The sequence below is a fragment of the Homarus americanus genome, unplaced genomic scaffold (genome assembly GCF_018991925.1).
Source record: "Homarus americanus isolate GMGI-L3 unplaced genomic scaffold, GMGI_Hamer_2.0 scaffold33468, whole genome shotgun sequence".
NCBI lineage: Eukaryota > Metazoa > Arthropoda > Malacostraca > Decapoda > Nephropidae > Homarus > Homarus americanus.
In genome coordinates, this window is record NW_024714177.1 from 9856751 (window position 1) to 9880986 (window position 24236).

Below are 24236 nucleotides of genomic sequence, written 5' to 3' on the forward strand. Positions count from 1 at the left end.
CATGTAAATGCTCACTGACGGAAAAACTGAGTTGCTTATGCTGAAAATAATGGGAAACATTTTTTATTCAGCTGTTCAACAAAAATCACAGATGGTTCAGAGAAATGTGGCTCCAAGCTCGACTCCTGATTCAGCGCTTCGTTTGTGGTGCCCAGCCACTCAGAACTCTTGATACAGATTCAGCGCTTCCTTTGTGGTGACCAGCCACTCAGAACTCATGATACAAACGACAGGTTGACATATTCCCATAGGTAGAGGTTCTGCATGATGAATACATTCTGAATAAATTACTCGTAATGTCATGTAGATAATCAGAATTTATTGCATCTGCCAAACAAAGATTTTTATTTGGTATATTACGATATATTTATTTTTATGAGAAAATGTACCAAATGGCGTAAACGAACCGAAATAACCACTAATTTGTACCAACTGACACTGCTGGTAGTCAAGGCGGGCGGGGGAGAGGGCTCAGGGGTGGTAATGTGTGGTGTGTGTGGTAATGTGTGGTGTGTGTGATGATAGATGATGATGATGATGATGAATGATGATGATGATGACGATAATGATGGCGTATATGTGATGATGATGATGAATGATAAATAATGAATGATGATGATAATGATGGTGATGATGAATAATGATGATAATTGATGCTGGTGAATGATCCCCAGTTATTATAAGACAATTCATCATCACTACAGACGCACTTGGTTTGATTTACATGGGTGAGGTTAGGTTAGGTTTCATTTCACCCCACATAATGGCCTCCTTCCCCGTGCAATAATAACTTACCTCAAACCTACCTCAGAGTTCCTCATTTAATATTTATGAATGTTCAGTCATACTAATTCCCTCAGTGGCAAACCTCTGGATGAAAGGCTAAATATAAAATGATAATACACGCGTAGTTGCCAGTGGCGTGGTTGCTAGCGGCGTGGTTACTAGGGGCGTATCCAAAGGCTGAGTATTTTTGTTTACCATATATAAGAACACCTGATATGGGAGGGGAGAGAAGAATGAGGGACGCGATAGGGATGTTAACGATTATATTAAACTCCTTTGTTTTCCTAATCTTTGGGGACATTGAAACATCCGTAAATTTAACATAATTTATTTACAAACAGAGTAATAACAACTAAACCTAAGGTCGAGGAATGCACTGGGCATAATACTTTGTATGAGGACTATGTACAGTGCCCCGGGGCGGGTGCGTCTGGCCGTCACGTGTTGCTGTCGCTGGCGCGTGGAGGCCAGGGGTCTCGGCCACACCTCTCGGGACAGTCAATCTTTGGGTGAGGGAAGTTTGTACCCGGACGAGGGAGAGAGTGTAGGCATGCTTCAGGTCATGGCATGCCTTAGAAGTCGCCTAGTTGAGTGGAATGGCACCAGGGATGGGAGCAGGTCGGAAGTTGCTCCCCTGAGGAAGTGCAGGTAGTGGGCGGGCGTCGGAGAAAGAGGGGCGGGCGTCGGAGAAAGAGGGGCGGGCGTTGGAGAAAGAGGGGCGGGCGTCGGAGAAGGGGGAACTGGGTTGTGAGGGACTGGGTAACAAAGGACGCTGAGGGAGGGCATTGTCGGACACAAATGGAGCGTCACTTTCAAGGGGCTGTGCGTCCTGGACGGGGCTGGGACGACGACTTGGTGGGCGACGGTGGGGAGGACGTGAGCCCTGGCGGACACGATCATTTCCCTCGTTAAGAGGTGGTGGGGTGGTAGAGAGCACGTCGCAGTCTACAGTGGGAGGCGACACACAACGACGAGATTGCTTGTCGAACACAAGGGTGGCAGGGCAGCGCTGGAGACGTGGGTAACCTCCCTGGCAGGCCCAGTACCTCTCACAAGACTTGCCCAGGGGCACGTTGGCGTTGGGGTCGTCCTTGCACAGTGCTGTTGGTGGTAAGGATGTTAGTAAATCAATAAAATTAACATCAGTAACGAGATATCATGTGCATATGCATACGAGTACTTCAACTTTCACACGGATAATTATTGCAAGAACTATACAGGCTATGAAGTAAACCAATTTGTCATAAAAATCTCTAGGAGACATACTGATTAATTATTTCACTTACTCTCATATTTAAGACATGATAAGAAATCTAGTGGTACTCACGATGTTTCTGGCAGCCGCCGACGTTCTGGGGCCAGTCACAGGCATGGGTCTCTTCGTTGTACAGCAGTCCGCCGATACAGAACTGCTCAGTGGCGGTACCGTTCCAGCATGTCCAGTAGCGGGTGCAGGAGGTCTCGTGGCCGAAGATGCCGTACAGCCAGTCACAATGCTCAGTGCTGATGGGCGGGTCTGTGGGGCAACAAGTAAGCTGTTATACTCTTCATCTTTGTTTTGTTTATGTTTGGTGATGAAGAAGCTTTCTAGTTAAGTACTCGTGTAGCTTTAACAGTTATATGATCAGACCAGTTTTAGTTACAGGTATATATGGGCTTTTGAAATATATATATTTACATTTAAGTGATTGAAAGTTCTAAAGAAACTACAAGATGTAAGTAAACTGTGTAATCATCGATTGACTGGCACGCTGTAGTGTGAAGTCCAAGGGAAAGATGGACCCTGTTAGAGAAACCTCTCAGCCGACGATGACGCGCCAACAGACACATCGGCGTGAAGAGAGGTGGACGAAAGTGGAGAAGGAAGGAGAGACTTACTGGCTAGCTGCTTGCTATCACAGTAAGATCCTCGCCAGGGGTAGTCGCAACCCTCAGCGATGCCACGGTTCCTGCCCACGAAGACGAGACCATTAGGGCAGTCGTAGAGTTGAGGGGTGCCTGCCACACACTCCCAGTAACGGTCGCAGTAGGTTATATCCCCGACCACCCTTGTCTTCCTATCGCAGGGGTCCGGTTGCTGTGCCTGCTGCTGGGCCAAGCCTGCAGGAGGGGCGGAGAAGAAAGGGACCGTAAAAGGACACTGTTCTACTTACTCCTGGCGGGGCGGTCACTGCAGTCAACGTTGAAGTCGTAGTCACAGACGCCGAAGAGGCCCCGGGTGCGCTTGCCAAGATAGACCAGGCCGTTGGGGCAGCTCTGAACCACTGCCTGGTCATCATAGCATTCGTAGTAAAGGTCGCATTGGTCCTCGTGAGATGTGGTCCTGGTCTTTGATTTACAGGGGTCAGAGAACTGGCGTTGTCCCACAGCTACCAGTTCGCGTCAAGTCACAAGGTAAGAGTCAGGAAGGAATGTTAGGTTAATGAGTCATGTCAGTCTTATGATAAAAAATCATGGCAGATGTTAGTTTAAACAGTCGTAAGGTAAGACTAAGTCAACACTACTCTAAGCATTACACTGTCAGTGACATGGAAATGGCAGAGAACACCGAGAGTACACCTTGCAGAGTTCATTAACCTTGTTCCTAAAAAATTTGGTGCGTCGAATCACGTCGAGCTTTCACTTTTCGCGGTGAGCAGAGCGACCAATGGTGCGGCGCAGTACCAAGACTTGTTGACCAATCAGGGAGCGCTCCCAGGCCCCGAGGCACTGAGTGAAAGTTTGTATCTGTGTCAGTGAAATATGCTACTGCCGCACTTCCTAAACATTGTGGGAATACAAACAAAACTTACTAGGGTGAAGAAAACGGTCACTAAGGTTCACTCTGACGATGCAGTAAGACTAGTCATCTATTGTTCACTGGCTGGAAAAAGTTAGTCGTAAACATGGTTACAACGCACAACTGAGCGGAACGCTGCGATTATGTAGATTTACGAGAGAGAAGACGATGAGGTTGACCAACAAGACCCAGGCACGAACACTCAAAGAAGATCTCGCTTGTCACAGCCTCGTCGTGTGGTTTCTTCATCTCTCAAACCAGATAACATCACTGTTGCTGTCCCCTTCAGCAGCAGGACATGAAGAGTAAGTACCACCTGGCCTCTCCCTGCGCTTTTTATTTTTTTATTTTTTTATTTATACGAATGTGTAAGTAATTGTTCATCAGGATATTCTCCAATCACATCTACATAACGAAAGAAAAATCCATTAAGTGACGGACCACTACACCGGCAGTGACGGTATTAACCTCCTCTGACGCAGTTTAATGTCTTTAGTAAAACATGACAGCGTAAAGTAATTTAATAATAATAACAATCATATCAACGAGTTAACAGATAGATAATATAGAATAAGTATTTAGATAATCCCTACAAATGAACTACAATAATTATATTTCAAGCGTCGTCTTGATTTGACGTAAAATGAATGGTATTAAAAATGTGTTAAATCCACTTGGAAATCAATTGTAAAAATTGAAATGCATGGTTTAATCCCAAGGTAATTTAAGATCAAGTCAAGTTAATGTACGCACATATAAAAACCATGACAGACAACAAGGGGTGGTTGCAATGTGTCCCTCCCTCCCTATTCCCTCACCCTTCCTTCCCTCCCTCCCTTCCTCTTCCCAGGTTGATGACACTAATGTGGGTTAGATCAACTCAGGGGTCCTATAAAGAGACATGTGTTGGCGCTGCACAGTTCCTCAAGGTGGCGCTGCGCAAATCCCCAGGCACAAGTCCCTGCCTTGAGCTGGTGGAAATAATTGTGCTGGGAGAAACGGTATTCCCATGAGGGTGAACATCGACCCCAGAGCTGAACGGTGGTTGTTGAGGGAGGAATTTACACAGTTGAACGTGATAATACTGAACACGACAATTGAACACGACAGTTAACCTGATAATACTGAACACGACAGTTGAACACGACAGTTAACCTGATAATACTGAACACGACAGTTGAACACGACAGTTAACCTGATAATACTGAGCACGACAGTTGAACACGACAGTTAACCTGATAATACTGAACACGACAGTTAACCTGATAATACTGAGCACGACAGTTGACGTAATCTATAATGAACACGACAGTTAACGTGATAATACTGAACGGGACATTTGAACGAAATTCTGAAAGGAAGAGTTGAACATGCATACATGAAGGCGGATATTGAACGGAACAGTTGAACAAAATATCCAGAAAGAGAATATGAACAAAATCATTAATCCCTCAGAGGGACAGTAAAACACACACGCACTGAACACGCTACTAAATGGGGCAGTTGAACAATAACACAATAATTATGAGTCCCAGCTTCGTATACTGAACATTGAACCTAACTGTGGAGGAATTTATGTGACCATGAACACCACCCTCGTTACAACACAGGATTGTTCAACGTGGTGCAGCTCATGTGAACATGGAAGGGGGGGAGGAGGGAAGTTGAGTAAGATGGCTGAACATGTCTGTTGGGTAATGTTACTGATGGTGACGGTCACACACACACACACACACTACCGTTGAACAAAATTCCTCTAAGTCGCACCCACACGCACACAAAGCCATACATAACCCTTTGATTATATGCTCAAACGTATCCACACGTCAACCTGCGCGCGTGTACCCACGTACACATGACATATTCGCAAACACAAACACTCATGTAGACATAAACAGAGAGAGAGAGACTGGGACACACACACACACAAAACCATCTACAGTTAATTTAAAATTCCTTAAAAACTTTCGGTATTAATGAACGCATAAACGTTCACAAAATGAGCACTACTTCTAACGGATCATCAAACTTTCATTAAATATCAGACCAACGAGAGAATTTATTCGAAACAACTTCTTGGTAATCATTAAATACAAACGAGTCAGAGTTGAAATATTCAATGACGAGGAAAACATTGTGATTATTATCTTATATCTAATGTATATTTATTTTCCTTCTCCCTTGTAGGAAAAATATACTCCAAGGAGTCATTTTCATCCTGTAAATGATGTGAATTGTATTACTGAGCGATATTTGGGATATAATAATAATAATAATAAATAATTGCAATAATAATAATAATAATAATAATAATAGACCACGGTTGTGTAATAAGATTGATGTCAATATAAGAATTAAAATTTCTCATTTGTAAACAGTGTTAGGATAAACCGGCTAGAGGCGCCACTAAAACCAACATAACGAGTGTGACGATGAGAGACAAACAGACAGAAAGAGACAAAGATCGACAAAGAGAACGACAAAGTCAATGAGAGTGAAAGAGGGAGAGAAAAGGAAACGAGAAGGATAAAGAAACAAGAAAGAGAGATGGTGAGACATTAAAACCAGACAAAGAATGAGGTCGGGTTGAGACATCTGTTGTTTACAGTTTTCCACAGGTACGGTAAGTCTCTCATGGCCAGGCCCTGAGGGGACGGACTCACACCCCAGCCATCAGGAGAACTAAGACGTTTAATAACAGGTGAATGTGTGAGTGTAGGTCAGGTCAGGTCTTTCTACTGAGCCTCGACTTAACCTGACTGTGTTCCTAATAGTCTTTCATCATAATAATTAGGTCTGACTGCATTCCAATCCAACTGGGCCCCAATAATGATGATTTTAGTTACATTAGGATGAAGTAAGATTGTGATATATTAAGAAATAAGGCCCATTTATTCTGCCACTTCTGAAGTATTTGTATATTATGAGTGTTTATGTTTGTCATGCCGTGCGTCATACCCATTGAACCTCAGTGCTCGCAACCTTCACTTTATGATAACACGTTGCTTGGTTTCATGCTGTGTCGACGACCATCACCATGGCGGACGTGTGTGTCAATATCACTGATATTAATATATCTTATCATTATTATGTATTATTATTATTATGAAATACTTAAGGCATTATTTTATCACAACGATGTTTATATATATATTATCATGACGTCTAGAGAAGAGATAAAGAAGCCTTCGATTTATTAATGGAATAATTAGACGTTCAAGCTGATAGCCAACACTTGACGACTGTATTTGTTCTGTGATTCACTGTGTTGTAAGTTACAGTTTTTGCAGTTTGTTTCTGTATTACAATTGTTCAGTGAATAAATAAAATGAAAAACTTCAAAATAATGACTTAACATAATCTACAAGTGAGAGGAATATCTGACTTAAAAACTACACTCTCTCTCTCTCTCTGACTCGCCGAGTGATCTAGCGGCGTGTGAGTGTGTGTGTGTGTGTGTGTGTGTGTGTGTGTGTGTGTGTGTGTGTGTAACTGATACATCATTGTTAGGGAGTAAAGGTAACAGGTTTTATGATGGTCAAGATGGAATAAGACAGCAATAATAAGAAGTAAAAAAACGTAAAAACAAGAATAAAAAAAATAACAACAGCAACAACAATGGAAGAATGACGAGAACATAAACAACTACAACGATAATAAGAAAAGCAACAAGAACAACAATTAAATAATAAGATAGTAAGTGGAACAACGAAATAAGTAAACTTGACAGTCCAGCCCACACACCCAGTAACTCCCCCTCCTCCTCCCACCATATGTCTCACCAACCCCCACCTGTCTCCTCCCTACCAACAAATCTGTCTTCCAAAACCCATTTCTCCTTCCTCCCCTATAACACACTTCGCCTCATTCACTAACCACAACCACCTCCCTCCATCCTACCTACCACACCTAGCCTTCCCGTCCCTCAAAATCCACCCACCACACCTGTCTACTTCCTATCCCATCCAGCCGCCGTTCCTCTAACCCACCCACCACACCTGTCTAACCCAACAACTTATCCCCCCTCCTCCACTCCCTCTCTCCCTCAACACACATTGTCTTCTACAACATCTCTCTCTCTCTCTCTCTCTCTCTCTCTCTTCCACTCCCAATCTCCATCCACCCCCTCCCCCGACTACACCTCCCTTTTCTGCCTCTCACTCTCTCTTTATCTCTCAGTTTCGAGGTCAGACTCAGAACAGGTTTACTCAGAAAAGTGAAAGTAAAAGTAACAGGAAGTTGTGATAGGCCTCATCCTCCCCTCTGTTTAAGTCACTGTTTCTCGGAAAGTTTCAAAACACCAGAACACGGAAAAAAAAAAGTGTTGTTCGACGTTTCATTTTGATAATTCGTTTCTCTGTAAGAGTAAAAAAAAGTTGGAATATGAAGAAAATTTCAATAAAATTTTGTGATATTAATCTTAAAATGTTTTTATGGAAAGTTAAAACAAATATGAACACGAAGGCATCCTGCACGAAGTTTCCAAATTAAATAATGTCACCGATTTTCCTCATTTTAACTTTGTGGAAGTTATTCAGTTTTTACGGAGTCTCAAAACTTATGATAACAAAAAAATAGTCCACCAAAATTTCATCGTTATCAATTTTATGCAGTTCACTAATTTTCTTGGAAAGTTTCATGACCTGAATTACAAAAAAAAATATTTGTACCCTAGAGTTCATCATATTACTTTAATTCGTTCAGTTTCTCCGAAGTTTCAAAAGCTATAAAATATATAATTTATGAGCTATATTTTCATCACATATTTAATTGATCATTTTCTCCGAAAGTTCTTAAAGTTATATAACAAAAGCATAAAGTTTCATCACAATAATTCAATCAGCTTCTTAGAAAATTGTCATAATAAAAACGGGTTACCACGTAAGAATTAAATCGTATTTACTTTGTCCAATTCATTCAGTTTCTCAGAATGTTACAAACACAAAAATACGAGGGTGAACTCAGCACCGGTGTTGTGTTCGTCGACTGACTTAAAACCGGGGAAATTTTTTGATAGATATAAAATGTAAGGGACATTAAAGTGACTGAAGGATCTGAACACCTGATTGACAAGTCCTGTAACAGAGGAGGAATGCTTACATTACAGAGAAGAGGATGCCGATGTATGATAACAGGGAGAGTGATATATTTGATAGATTGTATAGAGATATACATAAATGCATGCATAGTCAGATATAGATGGAAAGAGATTGTTAAAACAGTCACGCATGAACCTGCCCAAGAGGAGAGAGACAACATATGTAAGTAATTCTGGGAAGGGCAAGTGGCCGGGGATTTCCTGTTCACTAGAATCTCTCGCATCTCAACTGCTGTGAACGACTAAGACAGCTGTGCCTCTCCAGATGTGCTTATGTTTTCCATTTTGCTCATGTGTTTTGTACGTTCAATATTCAATCTGTAGATGGTTGTCTGAGGTAGTGAGGGTTCTTATCTCTCTATGGTTGATAAGCCTATCCTTAATCCTACACCAACACCACCTCTACCACGCCACACCGTGTTATGTCAAGTCTCCTACCATTAACTGTCCCTTTCAGTCCTTCCTCCTTCCTATCATCCCACCACTACCAAACTCCATAAAACCTCTTACCTGCTTCCCTATCACCACTCCATCCATAAGCCCCACAACCACCACCATTCATCAGCCTCCACAATTACAATTCGTCAGCCCCACAACCATCATAAACCAGTCTGTGGTGTAGCATGGAGTATGAGAGAACCGCGTCTGGATCCTTGTGACTGAGCCAGCCAGAGGTCGGTAAAAGGTCACCCAGACGAGACTTGAGCAACGGGTTGGTCCGCTATCCGGGGGGACGCAGTGAGCGGCAAGGTGACTTTCCTCCCCTGACACGTTCGTTGTCGATTCGCTTAAAGGCTTCCTTGGTTACGTGGGAGTTTTTTCCTTGACGTACGATAGAAATTTTGCTTACGTTTAAAAGTATGATGGACAGACGGTAGATTCTTGGCTTGTGAGGTTTTCCTGGATAAGTCAACAAGTTGTCTTAGCGTACGACACACTCTTGATTTACAATCTACTCCCACGACTTCTAAAATATCTCATTTATTTAAGATGGAAATTTAATTCACGAAGGCATCGTTGGTTACGTCAAAGGATTTTTTCTTGTGATATAATACGCATGAAGCGTTCTGGTTATTTCTCTGGGTGTTACAGAACCTTCTTCTAATACATGCAATTAAGTCTAAAATATTACGAGGGGATTATGAGGGTGTCGTTAAAAATAGAAAAGAGAAAAGATGGAAAATCGGATCCTACATTTCATATAAATCTTGTGCTTTAGTCTTAATTAAAGTGATATAAACAAAAATTAACTGACGTGGTTGAAAAATACTGCTCTAATAAAAGGAATAACTTAAAATGTGATTCAATATCTTTAACGTAAATGAAAACAAAAGTAAGGCATATTGTGTATGGTCTGCGGTCCGGACCATAAAACTAACGCCAGTATGAGCAGTAAACACGCCTGGCGTTTGTGTCCCGTCGCAATGACAAGCTTATGGAGTCTACGTTAGTTTAACGCTCGTCAGCAACTTTGCTCTGTGCTCCTGTGTTACAACACAAGATTTGGTTTCGAAGCCGGGCGAACTTTCGCTTGTGGTGGCGCTCCTCTTATGATAGGTGTACTGTACAAGTCCCTCGACCTACAGGTGTTGCAATCCAAGACTTTAATCCTTATAAATAGATTTCTTCGCCTGAATAAACGGTCAATAATATCCACTACAGATGCTGCATCACTGTGTCCGACTCTCATGTTAAGACATACAGACACTAGGAAGCGCAAATGTAAAATAAGTCAGATAACTTGGTGTTGGCCAGGGTGTAGGGGACAACACAGTCACTGTTCTCTCGTCTGCTGACACCAATTCCTGCCAACACTCGCTTGCCACGACTTCCATCACCCAACACAGTTTTTTCTTCAAACTTCTTGGTAGTTCATTGTTCTTCATGCATGGAATAACTGCTTTTTTGTTAATTCGCGTTTAGAACACTTAAAATGCACTCACAAGGTATCACTGCCACTTCCAGTATTGCAGACACGTAAACATATTATGAGGAAATTGTCAGTTCTTGGGATTAAGTTTAAATAGAAACAAATATCAAAGATCATAATAAAATTAATCTTAACTCAGTATTATAGTTATTTCATTAACCAACATTATGTCGGTGTGTCAAGGGCACACATGAAATGTTCCACTGACATAAAAAGTAACATTATTATGAGTCCTAACTATCAAAACAGATGCACTTACCAGCGCCTGCTACAGCACAAAGGATCACTACTGCAAGTATCCTCATGGTGTCTGACACGTTTTCGACGGAGTCAGGATGGAGAATGGTCGTCCCGGCCTCCCGCCGTTCTCTTTTTAAGCACTCGGGCCAGCGTCCAAGCCCCGCCCACAGATAGCGAGGTCCTGGCGTTAAATGGAAAATTCCTTCCCTTATTTAAATATTTTCTCTCGTATTTTTGTTATTTATGCACTTTTAATGAGGGTTCTTGTTCTGTGGTCATGGCAGGTAAGTTCCTAAGAGGTGATCTGTAATGTAAACAAAAGCATTTGCTTGTCCGACTTAGACCTGTGCTTCCAGTATTACTCTCTCAAGCACGAAGCCTTCGAATACCACTTCCTTTTCTAATTTTCTAAATTTAATCTTTATTATAACTCGCTATAACACAAAGTCAACAATAGCAACCATAGGAGATTTATTCACTATTTCCTTTTGTAAATAATCGTTACCTAAAACAGATAAAGAAAGATTCATGTCTAGATGCATTTGAAAGTCACATTGTTAAGTTTCACCATTTCGTGAGTCGGGCTGTGATTGGCTAGACACAGTGACGTCATCAGCGCCATCACGACGTCGTAACAACAAAGACAAGCTAAAGGAAAGAGATTATACGGCCGGCGTTTACTATCATCGGCCTTCCAAATGGCCAATTATTCCTGGGAGTACGAGTTAAGGAGCATTCTGACGACAGTACTAATGATAATTGTTGGTTCATTATACACCAGGCCAGGTAGGAAGTACTATGATAACCGTAGCTTCTTTATAGCTTTCCGTGATATCAAGGTAAGATGATTGTGTCTATTTACTACTGTACCGCTATAAAGTACTTCGATAATTACACCTGTACGTCCTGCCACGCTAACAATGCCTTACTCGATGATGACTGCGTCTCCTTGCTACTGCTCAGCTATAAACTACACTGATCATCTTAGCTTCACTATCGCTGTACGTATTATGAGAGATAAGCTAAAACTATTTGTCCTGTGCGATGATTATATTTATTTAGTACAATAAAATTTCAGAATCCCACTTCGCCTGTGTTCATAACTTAGCTATACTTCATCTATACAAGACACTGATACTACTAGACACAATATTACTATCATCGTTTGTAACCTACTCACCTATAGTAACTCAATTTCTCCAAAAAGACAAATTTTATTAGAAATCTTGTTTAATGTATAATGTACATAATCTCTTTTAAGTCACCTATGTAGTGTTGACCTCACTAAGTCACTTTTATAGAGAGCTAGCCACTTCTGAGTGAGCTGTGCTTAACGTTGGTCTCTCTCTCTCTCTCTCTCTCTCTCTCTCTTTCTCTCTCTCTCTCTCTCTACCAATAACGAGACCAATCAGGTGACGTATCTTCAATAAGGTGAAGAAAATACAATATTTTCTCAAATTATAAACAAGTCTATCGACGGACTTAAAAGGCCAAGTACAGGTACAGAGAAAACTATATACAGTTATAGATACATATATTAGGTAAAGATGCAACTATGGATACACATATTATTAAATAGACAAGAACATAAAGCTATCCTCGATGACGTGTGTGACTTTTCGCCCACGTCACTTGAGTTCCCACAATCGAGAACTGGTCTTATCGTGAGTTGTGTATCGTATGAGATTTTTATTGTTGATTGATTAATGTAATTACTAAGTTGTTATGCCCTTAAAGACCGTGGATGTTGAAGGACAGTACGATAATAATATAACGTTAAGAAAATTTAAATAAATACAAAGTTAGCGAAATATGAAAAAAGATAATAAGGTTCTACCGGGAAATAATAAGCACTATTACCAAATGAACATAAGTGCTAAGGGGTGAGGTTGCTATTGATATGACAGTATTACCATATCAAGTATATATAATAAAAAAGTGGTAAGATAATTAAAGAAACACTGTTACCAACGAGATATAAAGGAAAGCAAGACAGTATTATCAAAATAAGTCAAGATTTGAAATAAGGAAATAAATGAGAAACACTGTTGCCAGCAAAATTAAAAAAAACATGAAGGTATTATCAAAACAAACAAGAATAAGGAACTAAAAACAATAAAAACAAATACATAAGAGAAACTGTTGCCAACGAAGCATATGAATCACAAAAAAAGATATTACCAAAGCAGGAACCGGGGACGATGGAGAAGAAACACTGTTGCCAGACCGGGCTTGAGCAACATTGGGTTGGTTGCTTGACTGTGACAGTGTTCCCAGACCTTGCTCTTGATGACTCGGTGATGTCACGTAAGGTCACCAACCTCTGGGTTTTGTAAGGATAATGAAGGAGGGAGGGAGGGAGGAGGAAGGAGGGAGGAGGGAGAAGGGTTATCTGGATATGTAGGGAGACAAAAGCAGAGAGAGAGAGAAGAAGACAGATACAAAGAAATAAATGAAAAGAAAGAAAGAAGAAAAAACAAAGATATAGAGAGAAGAAAACAGATTAAGAGAAAGAAGAAGGAAATGAAGAAAAGAAAGTAAAAGAGAGAAGTATATAAAGGCATAAAACAGGAGGAGATATGTAAAGTGAGAAAGGTAGAAAGTAATGATAAATTAAAGAAAAAAAAATGCATAAGAAAGAGAAAGCCAGAAGACGACCCTCTGTCAGGAAGAAAAAATAAAGGAAAATAAAAATGAAAGAGAAAAAGCAATGAAGAGATATAAAATAAGGAGGACAAATTAAGATAATGAAAGGAGACTTACACAAAGACAAACAGGTATTATGTAAATATCACACACACACACACACACACACACACACACACACACACACACACACACACACACACTCCACACACACACACACACACACACACACACACACACACACTCCTGCCCATTGTCCACACACACCCAGCGACCTGGCCAACGGCTATGTACATAACAACACTTCCATTCACAGGACTTAAGAATTTCCTGTGCTGTGAGGGAGAGAGAAATGTATGTATGTATGTATGTATGTATGTGCACCCGTCCATCCGTCCGTCCATCCATCCTTCTATCTATCTATCCATCTATCTATCTATCAATACATACGTACATGCATACATACATACATACATATATACATAGAGACAGACACAAAGACATAGAGAGAGAGAGAGAGAGAGAGACAGAGAGAGAGAGAGAGAGAGAGAGAGAGGCTTATTTCGCGTCCTCCCTTCACAACAAGGTCACGCTACCTCCCATCCTCCTCCTCGTTCTCCTCCTCCTCTTCACCCTCCTCCATCTCTTCCACCCTCATTCTATTCACCCTCCATCCCTTTCATCTTACTCCACTCTCTATACCACACCCCCACTTCATCTCCTCATCCTCCTTCCCCCATCTCCTCCATCCTCTTCCTTCCCCCACTCCACCTTCCCATCCTCCTAACCCCTCCATCCCCTCCGCCCTCTCCTAACCACCTCCATCCCCTCCATCCTCCCTAACCACCTCCATCCCCTCCATCCTCTCTAACCACCTCCATCCCCTCCATCCTCTCTAACCACCTCCATCCCCTCCATCCTCTCTAACCACCTCTATCCCCTCCATCCTCCACACCCTCTATCTTCACCACCCTTCGTCCAGCTCACCTTGTGTTATCACTGAGTCAATGGTTAAGAGTCGCTTGTTCAACTGGTTTTTCTTCATTCCCTTATTTTTATTGTCTTTTTCATTCGTCTTCATTTTCTTCTTTAATTGCTTTTGCTTTATTCCTATTGTTTGTTTTTAATTATAGATTATATCGTTTTTGTTATTGGTGTGCATTATCAGGTTTTGTCTGTTCTTATTTTTCATCTCCTTTCTATATTTTTTTTTCTGTTATCTTCACATACTCAGAAACACATACAGTACAAACACACACAAACACTAACTCCCACAGACAGACATACACAAACACTAACTCCCACAGACGAACCCAAACACTAACTCCCACAGACAGACAGACACAAACACTAACTCCCACAGACAGACACAAACACTAACTCCCACAGACAGACACAAACACTAACTCCCACAGACAGACAGACACAAACACTAACTCCCACAGACACACACAAACACTAACTCCCACAGACAGACAGACACAAACACTAACTCCCACAGACACACACAAACACTAACTCCCACAGACAGACAGACACAAACACTAACTCCCACAGACAGACACACACAAACACTAACTCCCACAGACACACACAAACACTAACTCCCACAGACAGACAACAAACACTAACTCCCACAGACAGACACACACAACAACTAACTCCCACAGACAGACACACACAAACACTAACTCCCACAGACAGACACAAACACTAACTCCCACAGACAGACACACACAAAAACTAACTCCCACAGACAGACACACACAAACACTAACTCCCACAGACAGACACAAACACTAACTCCCACAGACAGACACAAAAACTAACTCCCACAGACAGACACACACAAACACTAACTCCCACAGACAGACATACACAAACACTAACTCCCACAGACAGACAACACAAACACTAACTCCACAGACAGACAGACACAACATACTCCACAGACAGACATACACAAACACTAACTCCCACAGACAGACAGACACAAACACTAACTCCCACAGACAGACACACAAACACTAACTCCCACAGACACACACAAACACTAACTCCCACAGACAGACACAAACACTAACTCCCACAGACAGACACACACAAACACTAACTCCCAGACAGACACACACAAACACTAACTCCCACAGACAGACAGACACAAACACTAACTCCCACAACAGACAGACACAAACACTAACTCCCACAGACAGACAGACACAAACACTAACTCCCACAGACAGACGACACAAACACTAACTCCCACAGACAGACAGACACAAAAACACTAACTCCCACAGACAGACACACACAAACACTAACTCCCACAGACAGACATACACAAACACTAACTCCCACAGACAGACAGACACAAACACTAACTCCCACAGACAGACAGACCACAAACACTAACTCCCCACAGACAGACAGACACAAACACTAACTCCCACAGACAGACATACACAAACACTAACTCCCACAGACAGACAGACACAAACACTAACTCCCACAGACCAACAGACAACACAAACCCCACACAGACAAACTAACACACAAACAAATGAGAGACATAAGTATATTGACATAAATTCAAATACACACACACACACACACACACACACACACACACACACACACACACACACACACACACACACACACACACACACACACACACACACACATATATATACATTAGGATAAGAAGAGACCTGTGTGGTTCTGAGGCTTTATGGGTCTAGCTACATATAAACTGACTCTAAAGGTTTCTCTCTACCCTTTCAGCTTTCCTCTAAAGGTCTATCTACTTTCTCTTTTTTGTCATCTCACAGACTCTAAAATTATTCTGGTTATTGGTAAGACAGAGATGGCTCTCTCTCTCTCTCTCTCTCTTCTCTCTCTCAACCTATGCTATATCTAAGACGCTCTCCCGCTAGACCTCTAACTTTCTCACATATTCCAACTAACATTATTTACATACAGAAGTAGACGATAAGCGTCACTCATGGTGGGCTTGAGTTACAGAACACCTTAGGACTCATCACCACGAATGAGAACTTTTTCGACAAACAAATAAGAGGAAATTGCTGTAGATGGTATGTAGGTGTACAGTACAAGTCAACGTTTCCCACCAGTGAGTGGCATTCTCCGTCAGTGAATGTCACTCACTGAGCTGGTGAAACAGATTAAGTTAAGTTTAGTGGAATTTAGTTCGCTTCAGTCTAAAAATAGCTATGTTTGATGGGTTATGATTGGTTATAGCAGCCTATCACGACGTCATAAATGTGTTTGGTTGTGCATCTGTAGCAAAGCGACACACACACACACACACACACACACACACACACACACACACACACACACACACACACACACACACACACACACACACACACACACACACACACACACACACACACACACACACACACACACACACATAATTAAAGTGAAACAAGATGAAGACTATAGGTCTAAAACCTACATACCAATGGTTTGTTTACCGAGGCGCTGTACACCAGGAGGCTGCGTGCTGGAAGAACCTTGGCAGTACCCAACAACCTTGTGGCTGCCAACAAAACATCCTGCTGGGACAAGACGACCTGAATGTAATCAACTAAGGCACCTGGGCTGTATGTTAGAGTCGTTACTAGTGTTTACTGGTGGTAGGTTCTCGTCTCTTGGGGCACATTGTGTACAGTACGACTTTTGTAGAGGCGGGTGTGACTGACAGTGGTATACTGTATGTGTACGTGTTTCCAGGAATAGATGTATACACAATGATATGTGAGTTTCTTTAGTGTCATGTCCATTTTTATAAGATAAATGTGTGTATTTCCAATGATATGTCTGTCTTTCTCGTTTTATGTGCACATTTATCAGTGGGTTTTCCACGTTTTTAAAAGTATTTCCAGTTTTACAGTTGGTATGCGCCTTTTTTCAGGGGTATGCGTCTTCCCAACAGCATACCGGTATGTGTTTTGACAGCACCACTGTGTCTCTTCAGCTCCTAATGTCAAACCTACTGCCCTGAATACTATACTCGGTACACAAGTGGGCAATGTGGCTGGCACTGCACTCGACCGCATTCACATCCTCAACTAAAGTCAGGTACGATGCCATTATTTAGTACATTTCTAATGTACTTCGGGGATTTTATCTTACTCAAGGAGTTGAGCTTTCTTACTCGATGGACTAATTCATTGTACTCAGAAATTTAACTCATAGTACTCATGGGGGTTACTTCTGAGTCTACTGTAAATTGAATCAGGTTGACGGCTTCAAAATAGATCATTTCAAAATGCATTCACAGAAGGCTAAAACTTGTATTGATCTCATCTGGACATTCATTTGCGTAATCCAGATAACAGAAGACCTTCAGGATATGAAAAGCCCCACATTAGTAATCACAATCTAGTCAGTTAGAAGTCTGTTACTGATAAACTGGGGTACACGGAAACACAGGACCGAATAATTGTAGATTAATAAATTCCATTCCTCACCTACGCACAAGAGAAGACTGAAAATCTTGTACTGGGCCAGAGGGAGAGAGACCTGGGAGATGAATGAAGTAACCTTCATGCAACTCAAATTCTTCCCACCTTCACCCTCCTCCGCTGCTCTCGATTGCGTCACTGCAGTACCTTTCTCTCCAGCCCAGGGTCACGATCTCTGAGTACCCCACCACGCCCCACCTGGTCAAAGGTTAGAGCCGTCGTGACCCACATCTTCTCCAGGCCTATGTAGCACCCGTTTAAAATCTTCAACTCAAATTGCATCTTACCTTACGACCGCCTCTCTCAACTTTAAAAAGTAAGGCAGACTTGCAGCCCAAATCTCGGATATCTTAGGACCTGCTCTGGTGACCTCTGGTATACTGAAAAACACGGGTTATATTAAGCGGGGTAGAGAAGGTTATGTTTTATGAGATACAGATCATTGTTGGCGCAGTACCACAGAGGAAATAGCCGAGCGTCCACCCCGTGAGTTGGCATTACTAATGAGTACAGGCAAAGATGATGGAACAATAGTCTCTCTCTCTCTCTCTGTTCTCTTTCTTCTTTAGGAGAGAGATAGAGAGAAAGAAGAAGAGAGAAGAGAGAGAGAAGACTCAATGGTAACATATAAAAGAAACTCATATTGAAATATTATCTCTTAATCACACACACACACACCTCTACCATGCGTCATCGCTGAAAACCGAGGTCAATTTTTTTTTATTATTTACTTTCCTATTTGTTTTCAACATTTTTCTATTACCTGGTCGTCCTTGTAACTGGTTGACACAAGTATACGCAACAGACCAATACTTACTCACTGGCTGTGTACTTGTGAGTTAATTGAAAGACTGAATTTACCTTTCCCTGTGAGTAAAGTCAGATGGTAATGTTTCACCTTTTTACCCATGTAGGTAAAATAACTAACTGTATGAGTAACATAAGAGGCTGATTCACTTGTATAATGTTTGTGAGTAATAACACAAACTTATTCATTTCCATATGTGTGAATAACTCTGAAAATTATTCATTCGTTGCGTGCACTATTTTTTGTAACTAAGTGAAATAAAAATTCATTTATTAATTTTCTGTTCAAGGTAAAAAGTAAAAATAAAACACAATTACTGATACGTTTTAGTCACTTGGGTGAAATAAAGAGTTTTTGTTCTTTCGTTTTTGTATAAGACGACGTGACTTAATTATTTACTGACCTGTAGTTATTTGCGTCTCTGCCTGTAGTGATATACTGTACCTCTATCTGTTTCTGTATTTTTATCTGCACTCTTATCTCTGAATTAATAGTTGGACTTTATTGACTTACAACACCTGCTGATACATTTACATATCTGTGTCAAGTCTTCTTGGAATATTGTATTATTCCTTGAATATATTTAATGATAAACCTATTCGCTGTCTTTCTCTAACTGACCAAAATTGCGCCACAGTCTTCACCTCGCTAAACCACCGGCCACTTGACAAAAGGTCCGATATATTAACAGTCTATTTAATGCATTTCTTATTAAATATATAAACATTCTAGAAATATATCCGTTTATATATTTGTTTTATTTATTTTTTACTTTGATTCCATAGGATGTTTACTATTGCAAGTTTCCTATACCCAAATACAACTCTGCCACACTGTACAAAACCTAACGAGCCCCTGTAAACGCACTAGTGATGGGGATTGTACAATTTTTTTCTCATATTTTTTATAGCCATACAACCTTCTACAGTTTTTCTCGGCGTGAAATAAAAAAAAATCACCTTCAGTCTCTACTAACATTAACACGACACCAACCACTGGAACAGAGAATTCAAAAGTTTTTCTCATCGATGCTGTCACCACATTACAACACTACCAATTGTCTACGTGTTCACCAAACCTTTACTGTTATCATTAAAATAGCATTAGTTAAAAAACAATGAAAAATTTAGACGATAATTCCTGGAAAAGTTGGGTACAATTTTCAGGTGATACTAAATGGCGAGAATTGTCAGTCACACTGGATAAAAGTTTTATAAAGACTCATTTTGTACTTAATGGAAAAGGCTGATCACATGGTAACATTTGTTAAATTACTATGTGAAACGAAACCTCTTAGTGTGCTTTCTTCTTAACGATATTACGGAAGGAAGTGTTAAGAAAGAAGAAGACAGACAGACAGACAGACAGACAGACAATTACCATATAAGACAACCCTTACACAGATGAGGAGAGAAAACTTTTAGCGGACAGAGAGGACAGCAAAGAGAAAGATAAAGAGAGAGAGTTTATGTGCGTGTTGAACAGACAGACAGACAGGTAGACAGACAAAGATTATCAGCTCTATTACGATGAGTGTAACACGGAAGCTATTGGGATGTAGGGTGAAGGATAATGGGATGGATGGAAGAACGGAGGGATGGAAGGCTTAGTATATAGGATGGAGGAGACACAGGTGGAGGGCACAGGTGGAGGCAGAGAAGGAGAGGGACACAGGTGGAGGAGGAGGACACAGGTGGAGGGAGAAGGAGGAGTAGGACACAGGTGGAGGGAGGAGGGAGGACCCCAGGTGGAGGAGGAAGGACACAGGTGGAGGAGGAGGACACAGGTGGAGGAGAGTGGAGGAGGGAACCAGGAGGAGGAGTAGGACACAGGTGGAGGATGAACAGGAGGGGAGGAGGGACACGGGTGGAGGAGGAGGACACAGGTGGAGAGTGGGACACAGGTGGAGGTGGACACAGGTGGAGGAGTGGGACCAAGGTGGTGGAGAGAGAGAACCTGCAGATGGGACCAGGTGGTGAAGGAGGACCTGGTGGAGGAGGAGGACACAGGTGGAGGAGTGGGACACTGGGTGGAGGTGGAGGAGGGAGGACGGGGTGGAGGAGGAGGAGGAGAAGGAGGAGGAGGAGGGAGGAGGACACAGGGTGGTCAGGAGGAGGACACAGGTGGAGGAGGACACAGCTGGAAGGTGACCTGGTGGAGGAGTGGGACACAGGTGGAGGAGGAGGACCAGGTGGAGAGGAGGAGGAGGGAGGAGGAGGAGGAGGGAGGAGGTGGAGGAAGACACAGGTGGTGGAGGAAGACACAGGTGGTGGGAAGAGACACAGGTGGAGGAGCCAGGTGGTGGAGAGACACAGGTGGGAGGAGAGACACAGGTGGAGGAGGAGGACACAGGTGGAGGGAGGAGAAGGAGGAGGAGGAGGAGGGACAGGTGGAGGAGGAGGGACCCTGGGTGAGGGAAGGAGAAGGAGGAGGACACACGAGTTGGAGGAGGAGGACACAGGTGGAGGGAGGAGGGAGGAGGAGGAGGAGGACACCAGGGTGGAGGAGGACACAGGTGGAGGAGGAGGAGGAGGACACAGGTGGAGGAGGAGAGGGAGAGGGAGGAGGAGGACCAGGTGGAGGAGAGAGGTGAGGAGGAGGAGGAGGAGGAGGAGGAGAGGGACACAGGTGGAGGAGGAGGACTGGGTGGAGGAGGAGGAGGAGGAGGAGGAGGACCACAGGTGGGAGGAGGAGGAGGACCTGGGTGGAGGAGGAGGACACAGGTGAGGAGGAGGAGGAGGAGGAGGAGGAGGAGGAGGAGGAGGAGGACCAGGTGGGAGGGAGGACCAGGGAGGAGGAGGAGGAGGAGGGAGGAGGAGGTGGAGGGAGGGACCAGGGTGGAGGGAGGAGGAGGAGAGAGGAGGAGGGAGGAGGAGGAGGACACTGGGTGGAGGGAGAGAGGAGGACACAGGAGAGGAGGGAGGAGGAGGACACAGGTGGAGGAAGGAGGACACAGGTGGAGGAGGAGGACACAGGTGGAGAAGGAGGAGGAGGAGGGGGAGGGAGGAGGAGGCGGAGGTGGAGGAGGAGGGACACAGGTGGAGGAGGAGGAGGAGAGGAGGAGGGAAGGAGGAGGCCAAGAGAGGGACTGGGGAGGAGGGAGGAGGGAGGAGGAGGAGGGAGGACACAGGTGGGAGGAGGAGGACACAGGTGGAGGAAAGGAGGTAGGGACACAGGTGGAGGAGTAGGACACAGGTGGAGGAAGGACACAGGTGGAGGAGGAGGACACAGGTGGAGGAGAGGACGGAAGGACGGAGGAGAGGACCGGAGGAGGGTAGGACACCACAGGCTGGAGAAGAGACCAGGAGGAGAAGGAGGACGAAGGAGGAGGAGGGACGAAGGAGGAGAGGACCAGAGTCAGGAAGAATGGGACACAGATGATGGGAAGAGCCACAGGAGGAGAGGAGGGACACAGGAGGAGAGGAGGACATAGGTGGAGGAGTAGGACACAGGAGGGCAGGACACAGGTGGAGGAGCGGCAGGACCGGAGGAGGGAGGACACAGGTGGAAGGAGGAAAAAAAAAACCAAAAACAAACCACCGGACACAGGTGGAGGAGGACCTGGGTGGAGGAGAGAGGAAGGAAAGGAAGAGAGAGAAATGCAAGAGAAAACGAGGGTAGAAAACCAAGGTGCCGAAAACCCGGAAAATGGAGAAGAACACAGAAGTGGAAAATGGAAACGAAGTAGTGAAGAAGACACACAGGAGGAAGAACCCCAGGGAGAAAGGAAGAGGAGACACAGTGGAGAAAACCGAGAGAGAGAGGACACAGGTGGACTGGGAGGAGAGAGGAGGAAGGAGGAGGAGGAGGACACAGGTGGGAGGGAGGAGGACACAGGTGGAGGGAGGAGGGAGGGAGGAGGAGGGACACAGGTGGAGGAGGAGGACACAGGTGGAGGAGGATGAGGACGGAGGACAGGTGGAGGAGGAGGACACAGGTGGAGAGAGGGAGGAGGAGGAGGTGGAGGAGGAGGACACAGGTGGAGGAGGAGGAACAGGAGGAGGGAGGGAGGAGCACAGGAGGAGGAGGAGGACAGGTGGAGGAGGAGGAGGAGGAGGACACACACGGAGAAGAAGGAGGAGGGACACAGGTGGAGGAGAATACAAGTGGAGGCAGGAGGAGGAGGAGGAGGAGGAGGAGGCAGGAACGGAGAGGACAGGAGGAGCAGGAGGAAGAGGAGGACACAGGGTGGGACAGGTCAAGGGAGGAGGAGGAGGAGGAGGAGGAGGGTGGAGGAGGAGGAGGGACTGGGTGGAGGAGGAGGAGGACCTGGGTGGAGGACTGGAGGGAGGAGAGGAGAGGAGGGAGAATTGGAAGGACACAGGTGGAGGAGGACACAGGTGGGGAGGAGGAGGATAGGGAGGAGGAGCCTGGGTGGAGAGGAGGACCTGCAGTGCTGGAGGAGGGAGAGGAGGAGGAGGAGGGACTGGAGTGGAGGAGGACCTGGGTGGAGGAGAAACACAGGTCTGGAGGAGGAGGAGGAGGAGGAGGAGGAGGAGGACCTGAGTGGAGGAGAGGGGCTGGTGGAGGAGGAGGCCACAGGTGGAGAGGGAGGACACAGGTGGAGGAGGGAGGAAGGAGGGAGAGGGCTGCAGGTTGAGGGAGGAGAAAGGAGGAGGAGGAGGACCCACCCAGGTGGTGGAGGACCTGAACAGAGGAGAAGGAAGGGATGAGAAGGAGGAGGGAGGGAGGGAGGGAGGAGGTGAGAGGAGCCTGGGTGGTGGAGGGAGAGCCTGGGTGGGTGGAGTGAGCTTTGGTGGGTGGAGGAAGGAGCTGGATGGTGGGAGAGAGGCCTGATTAGAGACACAGGTGGTCTGGAGTGGGCCTGGGTGGAGAGACAGAGTCTGGAGGACTGCAGGTGGAGGAGAAGGAGGAGGAGGACAGCTGGGTGGAGGAGGAGAAGGAGGAGAAGGAGGAGGAGGAGGAGGAGGAGGACCTGGTGTGGGAGGAGCCTGGGTGGTGGAGCAGGTGGAGGAGAGCTGGTGGTGGAGGAAGACACAGGTGGTGGAAGATGGAAACACAGGTGGTGGAGGAAGACCTGGGTGGAGGAGGACACAGAATTGAAGGAGAAAGGAGGAGGGAGGACACAGGTGGAGGGAAAGGAGGAGGAGAAGGACGAGGAGGAGGGAGGGAGGAGGAGGAGGAGGTAGAGACACAGGTGGTGGGAGGAGGAGCCTGGTGGTGGAGGAAGACACAGGTGGGTGGAGGGCCTGGGGTGGGTGGGAAGGCACAGTGGTGGAACCCCTGGGTGGTGGGAGGAGGGAACCTGGGTGGAGGAGGAGGACACAGGTCGGAGGAGGAGGAGGAGGACTGGTGGAGAGGAGAGGGAGACAGGTGGAGGAGGAGGACCTGAACGGAGGAGGAGGACACAGGTGGAGGAGAGAAGGAGGAGGAGAGAAGGAGGAGGAGGAGGAGGAGAGGTCATTTTATCCATGCAAAAATTGTAAATCAGG

The 24236-nt window shown here is 44.5% G+C and overlaps 1 protein-coding gene across 2 annotated transcripts; it reads right to left on the reverse strand.

The window, feature by feature from the left end:
* Positions 1 to 1098: 1098 nt before the first annotated feature.
* On the reverse strand, positions 1099 to 10974 carry LOC121878140 (protein obstructor-E-like). 2 transcript variants are annotated; one of them, XM_042384159.1, is made up of 4 exons: positions 10853 to 10974; positions 2665 to 2886; positions 2114 to 2302; positions 1099 to 1887 (listed from the first exon to the last, which is right to left on the reverse strand). In XM_042384159.1, exons 1-4 carry the CDS (start codon positions 10896 to 10898, stop codon positions 1370 to 1372), a joined length of 975 nt encoding a protein of 324 aa, XP_042240093.1. In that variant the 5' UTR covers positions 10899 to 10974; the 3' UTR covers positions 1099 to 1369. The 2 variants fall into 2 exon arrangements, with proteins under 2 accessions (XP_042240093.1, XP_042240102.1); XM_042384168.1 differs by lacking the exon at positions 2665 to 2886 and adding an exon at positions 2940 to 3155 and having other exon boundaries at positions 10853 to 10959.
* Between the last annotated feature and the right edge of the window lie 13262 nt (positions 10975 to 24236).